The sequence below is a fragment of the Festucalex cinctus genome, chromosome 6 (genome assembly GCF_051991245.1).
Source record: "Festucalex cinctus isolate MCC-2025b chromosome 6, RoL_Fcin_1.0, whole genome shotgun sequence".
NCBI classification, from domain to species: domain Eukaryota; kingdom Metazoa; phylum Chordata; class Actinopteri; order Syngnathiformes; family Syngnathidae; genus Festucalex; species Festucalex cinctus.
This window is the reverse complement of record NC_135416.1, coordinates 28,706,571-28,722,511: the sequence shown is the minus strand read 5'-3', so window position 1 is coordinate 28,722,511 and position 15,941 is coordinate 28,706,571. Positions and strand designations below refer to the sequence as shown.

General features: G+C 39.1%; 2 protein-coding genes across 8 annotated transcripts in view; one reads left to right on the top strand and one right to left on the bottom strand.

The window, feature by feature from the left end:
* galnt7 (UDP-N-acetyl-alpha-D-galactosamine: polypeptide N-acetylgalactosaminyltransferase 7) overlaps positions 1-12,493 on the top strand; it is a 246,524-nt gene extending 234,031 nt beyond the window's left edge. For 4 of the 6 annotated variants that reach the window (XM_077525661.1, XM_077525662.1, XM_077525659.1 and 1 more), the window contains one exon: positions 6,303-12,493. In XM_077525661.1, the coding sequence (XP_077381787.1) occupies positions 6,303-6,409 (107 nt within the window). In that variant the 3' untranslated portion in view covers positions 6,410-12,493. The remainder of the gene's footprint in view (positions 1-6,302) is intronic. The other 2 variants (XR_013284129.1, XR_013284130.1) reach the window with 2 other exon arrangements.
* Positions 12,494-14,353: 1,860 nt separating this feature from the next.
* The window catches only part of tmem176 (transmembrane protein 176), a 52,237-nt gene continuing 50,649 nt past the window's right edge, over positions 14,354-15,941 (bottom strand). For both annotated transcript variants that reach the window (XM_077525669.1, XM_077525668.1), the window contains exon 7: positions 14,354-15,941. This exon is cut by the window's right edge and continues 753 nt beyond it. The gene's annotated coding sequence lies outside the window, so the exon portion shown is untranslated.

Genomic DNA, 15,941 nt, shown 5'->3' with positions numbered 1-15,941 from the left:
CGAACAACCATCCACACTCACAAGCACACCTAGGGACAATTAAGAGCGCCCAATTAACCTGCCATGCATGTTTTTGGAATGTGGGAGGAGACCGGAGTACCCAGAGAAGACCCACGCGGGCACGGGGAGAACATGCAAACTCCAAACGCCGGAGCCAGGACTCGACCCGAGTCGTCAGAACTGGGAGGCGGACGTGCTAACCACTCAGCCACCGTGCCGCCCACAAGAAAACATTAAGTATTTAAAACAATTGAGTGAACATGTTAGTGTGGCCCTCGGCAACACTTCAGTTATTCACATTGATCCTATCTTTTTCCAACACAATTTGTCCACATTTTGAATGACCGTTGAAGCCACAACGCAACAAGACTAATTTGACCTTCACGTCAGCGGTATCACCGCCTTCAGCCATCGCCCAACACACTTCAACTCTAGCAGCAGTTAGCTTGAGAGCCATCAAAGTCAAGCTGGCCCCCATAATAATTGTGTGAAGGCTGGTGGCCTTCACACACGTTATTCATTCTTTCTTCTTCTTCTTCTTATTCCGCCCACTTTTATGACATGTAACTACTTTCACATAATTCATCCGATTTTCGTCATTCCAATTTTAACATATTTCAAATATTCATGACATGCTTGGGTACATTTTGTTTATTCCAAATATTCACCGTTTTTAACCACAATTTCCGATTTCATACCCGATTTTTCCCCTTTGACTTCTATTGGGAGATTTTACATTTCACATTTATTCCTACTTTTTTCATCCGATTCACTTCATGCCAACTTCAATATATTCCAGTAATTCTCGCCATGACCTCTTCCAGCTTTTTCAGTTCCAAAATTCACAATTTCCGATTACGTTGCCGATTATTCCCACATTCAACATTTTGGAGATTCTACATTTCACATTTACTTCCACATTATTCATCCGATTCACTTCATTCCAGCTTCAGTACATTCCAGTATTTCATGCTATGAGCGATTCCTACTTTTCAGTTCCAAAATTCAAAATTTCCGATTTCGTAGCCGATTATTCCCACATTATACATTTTCCATTTACTTCCACATTATTCATCCGATATACTTCATTCCAGCTTTAATATATTCCAGTAATTCACGCCATGAGCTCTTTCAGATTTTCAGTTCCAAAATTCACAATTCCCGATTTCGTTGTCGATTATTCCCACATTCTACATTTTCCATTTACTTCCACGTTATTCATCCGATTTACTTCATTCCAACTTCAGTACATTCCAGTATTTCATGCTATGAGCTATTCCAGCTTTTCAGTTCCAAAATTCACAATTTCCGATTTCGTACCCGATTATTCCCACATTCTACACTTTCTATTTACTTCCACATTATTCATACGATTTACTTCATTCCAACTTCAATATATTCCAGTAATTCACGCCATGAGCTCTTCCAGCTTTTCAGTTCCAAAATTCACAATTTCCGATTTCGTAGCCGATTATTCCCACATTCTACACTTTCCATTTACTTCCACATTCATATGATTTACTTCATTCCAACTTCAATACATTCCAGCAATTTATGCTATGAGCTATTCCAGCTTTTCATTTCCAAAATTCACAATTTCCAATTTCATAGCCGATTATTCCCACATTCTACACTTTACATTTACTTCCACATTCATCTGATTTACTTCATTCCATCTTCAATCTCTTCCAGGTTTTCAGTTACAAAATTCAAAATTTCCGATTTCGTAGCCGATTATTCCCACATTCTACACTTTCCATTCAACACCATTCAACACCATTCCATATCATTCAATATCATTCAACATTATTCCAAATCATTCCACAGGAATTCATTCAGCTCTCCAGCTTTCACACGCCATTTCTCCAGAAATGGCATTTTCTAGTTGTTCCTACTATCCAACGTGTAACAAATGTGTCAACAGTGCACACTCACTATCTTGCAACTGCATTAGTTCTAGGGTTATAAATTGAAGTAATCAAGAAAAAAACTTTTGATATTTAACAACAGCCCGGAGGTAATAACAATGTTCACTTTTAGTTCCACTTATTTTACTCTCACCTCAGTTTATTTAATTCCAGAGGTGTGGACTTGAGTCATGTGACTTGGACTCGAGTCAGACTCGAGTCATGAATTTGACGACTCAACAAAATGTTAAAAGACTTGCAACTCGACTTGGACTTGAACAACTATGAAATTGGATGCAGTATTAGATGGTATATTTTTTTACTGTCAGTCTCAAAAACATGATCAAACAATAACAATAATACTGACGGTGGTTGCCAGTGTGCTCCCACGGCCCCTCCGGCCACCACCAAACATTCATAGCATTTACATGCATTTCAGTGGGGAAAGATGATTAAGAGTGTGTCACTGAACAAATCAAACTCGTATCTCAAGGCACCACTGTATTTTCAATTGCTGCACCCAGGCCAGACTCGCGTTTGTGCATGTGTGTGCACGTGTGCATGTGCCTGCATGCATACGTGTGTGTGCATAACCTTATATGAACTCTGTTGTGTATTTAATTTGTTAAATACACATCCAAAACAAAATAGCTAAATGTAGGTTGTGATTGCTTCTACCTTATTGAATTCCTGTTTGCCAAGAAACAAGTATACAGTGCATCTGGAAAGCAGTCACAGCACTTCATTTTCCCCACATTTTACGTTAGCGCTTCATTCTAAAATAGCAGAAATAATTTCCCCCCCTCAATATTCAACATACAACACCCAATAATGACAATATGAAGGCGTTTTTTATTTTTTATTTTATTTTTTTGCCAATTTATTAAAAAAAAATTAAAACTAAGAAACTGAATGTACATAATGCACAGCCTTTGCCACAAAGTTCAACATTGAGCTCAGGTGCACAGATCATTGTTGAGGTTAATTGCTTTGAAGGCTCTGGATTTGGATTTCACTTTGCTTCATCGTTCTTTCTTTTGATCCTTGCTCTGGTTTCCTGACCTGCTGAACTTCACAACTCTGGCGAGACTGAAGTATCCGGTTAAGGTGAAGGGTATGGGATTATTATTAGGTTTCATCTGAATTTATAAGCACAAACTCACATGCACACACACACGCACACAAAAAAGAGAGCAATGATGATGACATGTTGAATCACTAAGACTGCCGAATGAACACTACTGAGCTATCAAAAAAGAAAAAAAATGCTTTGAAGGGTCCAGTGACCACAGTGGCCTCCATCATAAGTAAGTGGAAGGAGTCCCGAACCAGCAGGACTCTTTGAGCTTGCCGCCGGTCCAGACTAAGCAATTGGGGGATTAGGGTCAAGTCTTGGTCCTCTATGAAACAACCATTTCTGCAGCACTCGAGTGGCCAGATGGAATTCAGTCCTTCTAGTAAACAGCACGTGGCAACCCACCTGGAGGCAAAAGGCATCTGAAGGATTCTCAGACCATGAAAAAAAAATAACAAATCTTTGGTCTGATGAAACAAAGATTGAACTCTTTGGCCTTCAAGCCAGGCATTATATTTGGTGGAAACCAGACACCGCTCATCAACTGACCACTACCATCCCTTCAGTGAAGCATGGTGGTGACAGCATCATGAACAGGGATGATTTCCAATGGTAGGAACTTGGGATGTCACGATAAGGGCAATATTGTGATATTAAAACTGCCACAATATCGTCGTCGTCATGTTCACAATATTTAAAAGGAACACATCTGTTAAAAATGTCAGATTGATTTCCATTTGTGCAGATCTAGACCCTCTAGTGGCTATTTTATTAGTGCAATTTAATTTTCATTAGGGATGTTTTGGCCTTCTATGTTTCAAATCTATGCTAATGAAGGGGAACCTAATTTGCTTGTGAAGCGATCAATGTGTGCTTGCCTTAGCAAGTAAGTGGCTCAATATTATTAGAGATTGTATGTGGTTTATATGCATTGCTGTTATGCACAAAAGTACAATATTGTGTGTTGTTTTTTTTAGTATGAGCTCTTTTTTTTTGTTACAATATTGTGATCTTTTTTAAATATCGCCAACGCCCCCATAATATTGTGATAATTATCGTATCGTGACCTTCATATCGTGATATCGTATTATGATGTTTGGATATCGTTACATCCCTAGTAGTGTTGTTGCGATACACAGCTTTGCAGTTACGCATTACCGATACCAAGTTTTGTTTTTGTTTTTTTTCCTCAACATGAAAAAGCTGTACTGGTATTGGTTCAGAGCATTCAAGGGCCAATAGGATATCTTAGATCAGCATGTAGTGAACATTTCACATATCAGTGAATGTCGTGCAAGACACAAGATGCTGCATCCAAAATCCTATATTAGCGTTGGAATTAACTCTTTTCTTGCCATTAACGTTAATTAATGTTAACAGAAATCCCAACGAGTACTGTCATCAATGTTAATTAACGTCAACTATGTTTGTTTTTGTTTTTTCAATGGGCAACGTATTGGGCAGTTGAGTTGAGTTGAGCTCTGGTTTTATAAATGAGCCGAACATTTAAAAAGAAAAAAAAAAAAAGAAACACCCACTAAATATGGACAGCAGATGGCAGCATTGTATCTCTTTTCAATGGGGTCCCGTGTATCAAATCAAATGAATGAAAACATGGCGGATCTTAAGAAATAAAACGTTTCCAAGATGACATTAATGATCAAAGCATTTGTCACATTAAATCGAATTCACAGAGCGCCACTAAGCAAAAAATATCAGTGTAAAAGTCACTGTTCTGCAGAAAATCTACCTTTCCACAAAAAGCTTGTTTTATCCTTATTTTTTACCATTATAGCTTGGTGTCACTGAAATTTGCTATTTTCAAATGGTGATTACTAAAGACCGAAATAAGGTACAATCATACTTTTTTTTTCGAATGAGAAAATGGAATCCAATCTTTTATATGGCATCCACCATGTTTATGTAGTCATAGCATACAATATTCTGTTTGCGTTGAAAGATGAGTGAAAATACTCAAAATCGTCTGGCACTCTAGAGGCTGTCTTTCTCGTTAACGTTTGGCAGTGAAAGAGTTAATTGTATCGGCATGTTACCTGTGAGTACTCACCGATACCGATACCACTGCTTTAATGCAGTATCGGCGCCTCTGCCGATACCAGTATCGGTATCGGAACAACACTAATCCCTTGTAGGAACTGAGAAAATTCTCAGGATTGAGGGAAAGATGAATGTAACAATGTACAGAAATGTCCTTGATGAAAACCTGCTCCAGAGTGCTCAGGACCAGATCGGGGAGAAGGTTTACCTCCCAACAGCCGAAGCACACAGCCAAGACAACAATGTAATAGCTTCAGGAAAAGTTTGTGAATGTTTTTGAGTGGCCCAGCCCAGACTCTCCTTGTAGAGATTAAAAATGGCTGTGCAACAACGCTCTTGAGAGCTGCTGCAGAGTGGAATGGGTGATACAGGGTGTTCCAAAAAAGTTTTTACCCCATTTCGTAGGCCAATAATTTTGACAAGTTTTGTTGGAATGACCTCAAATTTTCACAGCTTGCGTCAAAACGTTTCAAGTTTTTGTGTGTAACGTCACACAAAACACAGCAAAGGAAGTTCTGAACGTCCTAAAAAACGCACTTGGGTTGTAATTCCAAAATATAACCTGCCACTTGGTGTTGAACATTTATGAAAATCTGTCATAGAACCAACAAATATTTGTACTTTTCTTTGTAAATGTAACCAATAAAACTTAGGACCTTCAACATAAAGTGTATTTCGTTTCATTAAGATCCATCAAGTAGTTTCCGAGATATGGGCATTTAGAATGGGGTCAACCATTTTGGAACACCCTACTTCACAAAGGTCAGTGTTGAGGGTTGTGGCATTATATTCGAAAAAGGCTCGAGGCAGTAATTACTGCCAGAGAGCAAAGATTATGAATACTTATGTGTATGTGATGTCGTTTTATTTATTTATTTATTTTTAAAATAAATTTGCAAAAGTTAAATCAAATTAAATAATCATATTGTCACTATTGGGTTTTGTGTGTCGAATTCTGAGGCATTAATGATTTGTTCAATTTTGGGAATGAGGCTGAAACAATTTAATAATTAATCTAAAGCCCCCAGAAAATAGATCACTGAGCTCCTTACAAGCAGTGGTTTTAAAATAGCTGTTTACAGTCTAAGTATATGTGAAACCTTATTTAATTATTTGATCATTATTTTATGACCTTCATCAAAAGTTTAAATGGGAGTTTTCAATCATGAAATACCTAGACTATTATGTCGGTGTAATTTAGTTTTTTCATGCATTATTGTGATTATTTCGCTACTGCTTTTAAGTATGTGTTTTTCTTTCAGGCAAATGTTTAGATCGCTCAGACCTCCTCCACAAAGTGTTCGTATCAGACTGTGACACCAGTAAAACGACTCAACAGTGGGAGATGAACAACATAGTGGCTGTATGAAGACTGCTCAACTTATACGAAGGAAACCATTTGGACGATGGTGAAGAAAATGAATTTGCACCAACCAGAACATGCATTCATGCATGTTATAAGGAACTGGGCTGATGGTCGGTCGTTTTAGATCTGAGCCATTAACTTGTCAGAATATGGCAACCTCCACCTCACCTCCATCCCAATTAGACATAAATTGAGTTTGAGTTATTGATCAAAGTTACTGGCCAAGAAATACGCCAGCTTGTCATGTGTTGGAACTGTCTTTTCTGTCGCTCTACTTTATGGTGCAGGGTTTACATTGAAAGATAAAAAAAAATTGAATATTGTGGAACAAAAATCACTACTAGTGCCGATGTGCCATGCTGTTTTATGCACACTCCAGTTTGAAAAGCATGACAAAGAGAAGTAATTCTGGGTGTACATCAAACTTGTTTTCTTAAGTGGGATACAGCCAAATCTGACCAATTCTAAGTAATTTCCTTTCTTGAAGTTGAGAACGTCTGTGTTTCCATTACCCTCAGAATTGCACAAAAAGCAAGTTGTGCAAAAACAAACTGGTAATATTAAAAACACAGGAATTTAGGGGAAAACAACTGAATATAGCAAAAAAAAAAAAAAAGTTTGGACGCTCTCATGAGTAGGGCTGGGTCTTGCCAACAACTTCACGATACGATACGTATCAAGATAGAGAGGTCACAATACGATACATATCGCGATACATATGTGAGCGGCTCTGGCAAAAGGGTCCAATATGTGTAAAAAAAAAAACTAAAAATTGAGATACTAATATATTTGAATTCTGCACTTAATTCCCTTTAAAATGTTATATCATACATGGATGTGGCTCAAAAAAATGACAAACAGCAGTTTTAATGTTGGAAAGTTGAATTTCCTAGTTTTGAGAAAAAGGGCTTTAAAGTTTTGGTACTTGCATCTTTCAAATGTCCATAGCAACCAGTACCTTAGGAAAAAGATATGAACCTGAAATGTTCAGGAACTGTTCAAATATCAGTGGAAAGTCAATTCCAATAGCAGGCAAGGCCATCGTTCGAGATTTGAACCCTTTAAATGTTTTGGAAGTTTGACCTCTCAAGAGATGAAATCAGCCTCAACTTTGAAGATCACATGCAGCATTCAATTCATTTGCTGAGGCTTTGGTTATTTTATTGTTGCTCCTTGTGGTATTTTCTTGCATAAATTAGGTCATATTACCCCAGTGGGAAATTTGATTTCATAATTTTGTGTCAATTAAAAGATTATTGCCATTTGATGTGGCCTGTGAAAAGTGCTTTATTGATAACTTTATTGATAACTTTATTGATAATCATGGATGTGATGTCTCAAATGCTTTTGAAAATGAATAAAATGAAAATGTTTTTGTTTTGTTTTGTCCCACCACCCCACTGCAAGTCATAGAGTGACACTAAACTATTGTATTTACAAGTCATTATAACCCGTGTGAATTTTGGGGCAGGCTGTCATACTGTGACTCTTTTGAGAGGACCATTTTTCATCAAGTTAAATATTTCATAGCTCATTTTTATGTTTATGTCATCCCATTTATAAGAGCATAAAGAGAAAACGTGTGGCGATATTTGCGACGTATGCAGGAAGACTTGTTTTTTTGAAGCATCAAGAAGCAGCGTGTCCAGCGTCGTATGAAATAGACAAGATCGACAAGCGATCAAACCATTACATTAGTATTTACGATACATTATGACATTAGTCTACATTGCATACTAGGCACTGATGCATGTCACAATTTTAACCGACGTGGTCTGAGTAAATTGCTCCTTAGCAGATTGCTCCGCGGGGGTATCTCTCGCTCGAGTTCAACATGGTTTAGTCAAAGTGTGTGAATTTAGCAATTCTATTTAAAAGTAGACAACGATTCATTAAGAAAACGATCCTGGAGAATATCTCTGTCTGTTTGGATGACCATTCGTTGGTAACCGGACCGATGACAACATAGCTTCTGCTCCATAAACTATTGATTGTTTGAATTATTTTTAGGGCCCGAGCAGCGACCGCTGCGAGGTCCCTATTGTTTTTCGATCGGATTATTATTAGGGCCCAAGCAGCGACCGCTGCGAGGTCCCGATTGTTTTTCGATCGTATTATTATTAGGGCCCGAGCAGCAGCAGCGGCGGTGCCGCTGCGAGGCCCTCTTGTTTTTGAAGGAATTCTTATTATTAGGGCCCGAGCAGCTACCGCTGCGAGGTCCCTATTGTTTTTCGTTCGAATTATTATTATTATTATTATTATTATTATTAGGGCCCGAGCAGTGACCGCTGCGAGGTCCCTATTGTTTTTGTAAAAATGATTATTATTATTCTTTATTCTCCGCAAACGATCGCATTTATGGGAACCTAAACATTTACGAAAACTCACCAAACTTTGCACACTCTTCAGGATTGGCGGAAAATTTGATATTATGGCGTTGTCATAACGCGACTCTACAGCGCCCCCTAGCGTAGAAAAATAAAAACCAAGCCCGGCACATTTGAGCTAGAGCAACAAAAATTGGCAGGCACGTGGAGCACCCCGAGACGCACAAAAAAAAAGTCTATTGGGACCATGTAGCTAAAATGTACAGGAAAAGAGCTATGACTTTTTTAATGTCCAATTTTGGCCTATTTTGCACATTCACTGTGGTCATGCTTTTTCCCCCTTTACAAACATTTTTCATCAAATTGACTTCAAACTTGGCATTTATCATCTCAAGACCTAAGAGAACAACTGGGCAAAACATCTTGCCTTTTCGAAATACTATATGACGGGGGCGGCGCATCAAGTATTGCCTTTAAAATTTCATTTGTCCAGAAAGAGCAAATACTTAATAACTCCCATGTTCAAGCTCCAAAAAATCTCAAACTTCTCAGGCAACGTAATAGTCACGGCCTGAAAACATCTGTATGATAAAATTCAGTTATACATATAGCGCCACCTAGTGGTAACAATAAATGTCATACTTTACGGTTTTAGCTACTGTGCTGAGCTCGTTGAAAGGATCCAGTTGATAATTGGTCAGAAAAGCCTTAAGTTGTTGATCATGCCCCACACCGAATAATGTAACTTTTGGACAAAGGGCGTGGCCGCTACGGTGCCGCAAAGTCTGAAGATTTTTCGTGAGAATAAAAGCTGCATTAACTTGACCGAGATGATCCTATCTTCTCAAAATTTCACACATTTGATGAGAGTCCAGCCCTAAAGACATCTACGAACTTATATTTCATCTTACTGATAGCGCCACCTAGTGGCAATTTTTTTTCTTACGAATTTTCTTCTACGTTTTTCTCCAAACACGTTAACTGGACCTACCTCATATTTGCTCAGATGAGGGTTTCGGCCTTCATGATGTCACAACACGAAGTTTGTGAGTTTTCGCGAATCGCTGTGGGCGTGGCTAAGCGCTGTTCGCCAAGAAAACAACGCCAGTTTTGAGGGTCTAAACATGCGCAGAAACTCATGAAACTTGGCACAGACATCTGACCTGGTAAAATGAGCAATATTTTATTGTTGTGCTATTTTTACAAAAATGACTCAATAGCGCCCCCTAGAAATTTTTAACGAAGCAGCCCCGCTTGTACGTTTAAGCAAGAACGACGAATATTTTTAGGTGTATGACGGAGCCAAAGACCTACAAAAAAGTCTCTTGGACCCATATGCTAAAATTAACAGGAAGTGAACTACGAATTTTTGATGTCCCATTTTTGACGATTTTTGCACATTTACAGGGGGCATACTTTTGCCCACTTCTCCTACACGTTTCATCCGACTGAGTTAAGACTTGACCTGGACCATGTCAAGACCTGAGCCAACGACAGGGGGAAAAATCTTGACTTTTCGAAATACTATATGATGAGGGAGGGGCATCAAAATTTGTGTTTTGCAATGAAAAATGCTTAATAACTCCCGGGTACATGCTCCAAAAAATCCCAAACTTGACATGTATGTTTATCGTCAATGCCTGAAGGTATCTCTATGACAACATTCAGTTACATATGCAGCGCCACCTTACAAAAATTTTAAACTCATTCTCAGTGTGATAACTAAGCCATTTATGAATATTCTTTTACTTTCCACCACTCAAAATGTTCACTGGCATCAGACCTATCCAAACATACGTATTTTTTTTTATTAAGTTTTATTTATTTTTGTTAGCCTCTATGGACGTTAAAAGCAGTATCGTGAATGAAGGATATGCTTAATAACTCCCCGGTACATGCTTCAAAAAATCCCAAACTTGACATGTATATTTATAGTCAAGGCGTGAAGGTATCTCTATGACAAAATTCAGTTATAAATACAACGCCACCGAGTCCTTGAGGCATAAAAAAAAATATAAAAAATACGGTATTTTGTACAAAATTTGTGAACATTGTAAGTGTTATAACTAAGTCATTTATGAATATTCTTTTACTTTCCACTACTCAAGATGTTCACTGGTATCAGACCCATCCAAACATATGTACTTTTTTATTTTGTTTTATTTATTTATGATAGCCTCTATAGACAATAAAAGCAACATCGTGCAATGAGTATGAGTGATGAGGGGTATATATACTTTTGCAAAAAATACCAATCAGGTCAACACATTCCCTAAAAATAAAAAAGGACGCTGATTTTTGCAGATCTTAACAATCACCAAAACCCATTGAGCTTGACACACACATCACACCTGGCAAAAAAAAAAATCCACATGTAAAGGTTTATCATGCCATGTTCAAAGAAATTTTGCTCCTAATATGCGAGTACCCCAACGTGCAAGTACCCCAACGTGGCCCGGGCTGCGATGGCCCTTTATAGCTGCTCGCAGCTCTAGTTCTTCTTCTTATTCTTCTTCTCCGCAAACAATCACATTTTTGAGACACTAAACGTGAACGAAAACTCACCAAACTTTACACACACCTCAGACCTGGCGAAAAATTTGATATTTTAAATCCGCCATACATGATAACAGAAAAATGGCTCAGTAGCGCCCCCTACATAGGTTAAACGGATCCCTGTCCCGCTACGATTGTCCTACGGCTACGAAAATTGCGTGGCACCTGTCGCACATCCAGATGAACAAAAACCTCTTTGATAGGTGTACCTTAAAATTGACAGGAAGTGAGGTATGAGTATTTGAATGTCCAATTTTGGCCCATTTTTGCACATTTACAGGTGTCATACTTATGCCAAAAAAAGTAAATAGGCCAGCAGTCATCAAATTTGACAGGTGCCCCGCCCCCCAACCAATCAGAAGCCGTTATTTTGAATTAAGCCCCGCCCCTTCCCGTCCCCTATCCAATCAGAAGCCGTTATTTTGAATTAATCCCTGCCCCCTTCCCGCCCCCCCTAACCAATCAGAAGCCGGGGCAGCACCTGTCAAAATTTGACAGGTCAGAAGCCGTTATATTGAATTAATCCCAGCCCCCTCTCCCCCCAGCCCTCCCCCTCTCCACCGCCTCCCCCCTCCCCGCCCTCCCCCTATTCACCACCTCCCCCTATCCGCCCTCCCCCTATCCACCGCCTCCCCCACCCCGCCCTCCCCGTGTACGGTTACTGTGTGTTTCTGACAGATAAGGTCGTGTTTTCCTGCGGTTATGGCAAAACTCGGCTCGAACCGATAAGTGTGGTTAGTATTCGTTATGAAAAAGAGGAAGCAGGCGCTATAATCTGACAGCTGACAGCTCTCCCTCAGGTCGTGCCACAGGAAGCGCCCCCCGCCCTCCGCTATCGTGTGTGTGTGTGTGTGTGTGTATATATTATATATATATATATATATATATATAATTAGCAATTACAGACGCATCCAGCAGCCAGAGAGATTGGCCTTCCTTTGTTGGTGCAATGAAAGGTGAATAAAAGTAGCCTACTATACTTCATATAGCAGCAATAAAATATCTAATATTTGCAATTGTTTATGGTTCTACAATGTACAGGTGGTGCATCGAGAAGTTGTGGGGATGGTTGGAGCTGTCAGCGAAGCGGATGGCAGCCGAAAGACATCCCACATGCAGGGACAGGCACTTATGTACATAGTTCACTTCGTTAGTTCAATAGTGCTTTATGTTCAATAAACTGTTATTTTTGTTGTCAAAAGCATTTCTGTAGTGTTGTTTTTGTTGTTTTATAGAAGGAAAACATTATTTGGATGTTTGAGCTGTCACAGAAGAAAAAATAGTGTTAAAGTCCAAGTTGTGCTTGTCCCTCGTCCAGTGGCCTTGGTGCTGCCGCGGCCTGGGGGATTCGGGGGGGGGGGGGGGGGGCTCGCTTTGCTGGGCCGTGGTTGACGGGTCTTTTCTTTGGTGGCGGTCCTTATACATGCCAGATCCATCACACCAGCATCTACTGAAACTCAAACAGAATTCGCCTCTCCTTCCCACTGCTCGTTGAATCAGTGGGTGCTGGTGTCTGTGGATCTCACTTTGCTTTATCTATCCTTCCCTCCTTCCTCTCATTAGTTTTTCCTCTGGTCACTTGAGATCTCAATTTATTGGAAGTTTGAGGTTTCTGGGGTTGGCATAAGACTCTGGTTTTGTAACCACGCAGGAGGTGTTTGATTGGTGCTGGATTTCACTTTGATGGATTGGATGTACTGGTTTCTATGGATCTCACTCTGCCTCATCGATCCTTCCCTCCGTCCTCTCTTTAGTTTTTCCTCTGGTCCCTTGAGATCTCGTTAATTTGTTGGAATTTAGAGGCTTCTGTGGTTAGCGTAAGACTTTGATTTTGTAACCATGGGTAAGGCACGAAGTGGTTGGTCGGTGCTGGATTTCACTTTATCTTTCTTTATCTTTTCTGACCTTTTTGGTCTCCTGACCATTTGAACTTCACGACTCTGGCGAGTGGTTAAGGTGAAGGGTAATGGGAGTTTTATAAGGTTATAGGTGAATTAATGAGTATAAATTTATACGTATTTGCACGCACACACACACACACACACACACACACACACACACACACACAAAAAGAAAAAAGCTAAGTTTTTAACCTGGATTTAAAAGCATTTACACTCAGGGCTGACTTCACTTCTGTTGGTAGCCTATTCCATCTGTGTGCAGCATAATAGCTAAATGCAGCTTCACCATGTTTGCTTCGAACTCTGGGTTCCACTAGTTGGCCCAAGTTTGTAGATCTCAGAGCCCTGCTGGGTTTGTACTCTGTCAGCATTTCTTGGATATATTCAGGACCCAAACCATTTAGTGATTTATAGACGAGTAGCAGAACTTTAAAATCGATTCTACAGCTGACTGGGAGCCAGTGTAAATCCTTAAGTACTGGAGTAATATGTTCTGATCTTTTTGTTTTGGTCAGAACTCGAGCAGCAGCGTTCTGAATGAGCTGCAATTGTCTCATGTTCTTTTGAGAGAGTCCAGTCAGAAGACCGTTACAGTAATCTAGTCTGCTGGAGATAAAAGCATGGATAAGCTTCTCTTGGTCTGCTTGAAGCATGCAGTCTTTCAGTCTGGATATGTTTTTCAGCTGGTAAAAGGCTGTTTTAGTGATGAATTTAATATGATTGCTGAAGGTCAGATCTGAGTCTATTAGTACCCCAAGATTTCGAACTTGGTCTTTAGTTTCTAAAGACAGTGACTCAAGCTGTTTTTTAACAGCAATCCTCTTTTCTTTATTGCCGAAAACAATGAGCTCTGTTTTGTTTTCGTTCAGCTGAAGGAAATTTTGGTTCATCCAGTTGTTAATTTGCTCTAGAGAATGACACAATACGTTAATAGAACTGCTGTCATTTGGGGACATTGATAAATACAATTGTGTGTCATCTGCATAACTATGATAGTCAACATCGGCGTTCTGAAGCATTTGTCCCAAAGGTAACATATACAGACTGAACAACAGGGGTCCAAGGACTGACCCTTGAGGAACCCCACATGTAGCCTTTCGATCATATTCAAAATTTCCAATAGTCACAAAGTAACTCCTTTCCTCCAAATAGGACCTGAACCATTTAATGACTGTTCCATTTAATCCCACCCAAGTTTCCAGCCTGTCTAACAGTATATTATGATCAATCGTGTCAAATGCTGCACTGAGGTCCAACAAGACGAGCACCGATACCTTCCCTGCATCAGTGCTCAATCTTATATCGTTCAGTACTCTAATCAGAGCTGTTTCTGTACTGTGATGAGGTCGGAAACCTGACTGGAATTTTTCCAAAAGTCCGTTTAAGCTCAAGAAATTGCTGAGTTGATTAAAAAAAACACTTTTTCAACTATTTTAGTTACGAAGGGAAGGTTTGTGATTGGTCTATAATTTGCTAGCAGGGAGACATCCAGTGTTCTCTTTTTTAGAATGGGCTTGACGGTGGCTACTTTCAGAGATTTAGGAAGCTCACCTGATTGAAGTGAACAATTAATTATTTGTTGTAAATCGATCTGAACAGATTTCACAATGGTTTTGAAAAAGCCAGATGGTATTGAGTCAAGGCGGCTCGTGGAAGGTTATAAACATAACATGCATTAAAGTGAAGCATTTAATAAATGTTTGCGTGTGACATTCAGAATATTTGTTCATGTCAAACAATTGGGGTAAAAAAAAAATCCACTTTAAATTATGCAAGTAATTAACTGATTAGAAAAAGAGGAGGATGAGACGTCTTCTTAACATTAAATGCCGAAAAAATTAACACATAGGTGCATTTTAAATTTGGCGGGCAAAAAATGTTGATAAAAAGCCTTTTTAATAAAGCGATTAATCGTGATTTATCAAAATCTTAAGATGTGGTTACTCTGATTTAAAAAAAAAATGTAATCATTTGACAGCTCTAATAGGGATATAATTCCTGCTTGGATTCAGCCAAATGCAACAAAGTTGATTGGACGGTGCTTCATAGTAGAGATGGACAATGATCCAAAGCATACTGCAAAAGCAACCCAGGATTTTTTTTAAAGCAAAGAAGTGGTATATTCTTCAATAGTTGAGTTAATCACTCAATCTCTGACCAATCGAGCATGCATTTCACTTTCTCACGGCAAAACTCAAGGCCGAAAGACATTCAAAGATACAACAACTGAAGACAGCTGCAGAAAAGGCCTAGCAAAGCATCACAAAGGAGGAAACGCAGCGTTTGGTGATGTCCATGGGTTCCAGACTTTAGGCAGTCATTGCCTGCAAAGGATTTGCAACAAAATATTGAAAAGTACCATTTTACTTTACGTTATGTTTATTTGTCCAATTACTTTTGACCCCCAGGAATAATGAGCATTTGCATAAAAATAGCTACAATTCCTACATGCTTAATTATATATTTCTGTTCAACCTCTTAAATTAAAGCTTAAAGTCTGCACTTCTTCCATTGTAGTTGTTTCAGTTTAAATCCACTGTGGTGGCATGCAGAGACCAAATCATGAAAATTGTGTCACTGTCCAAATATTTTTGGGCCTATTAACTCATCATAGTTACCACTACCATCTGTTAAAACACATTTGCGTTTTAAAAAATAAGGATGCATACATTGTTTTTTTGTCAACACCATGTGTTTTTGTCAACTCTGTCAGATGGATGCTTTTGTTGTTTATGAAAAATAAAGTTCATT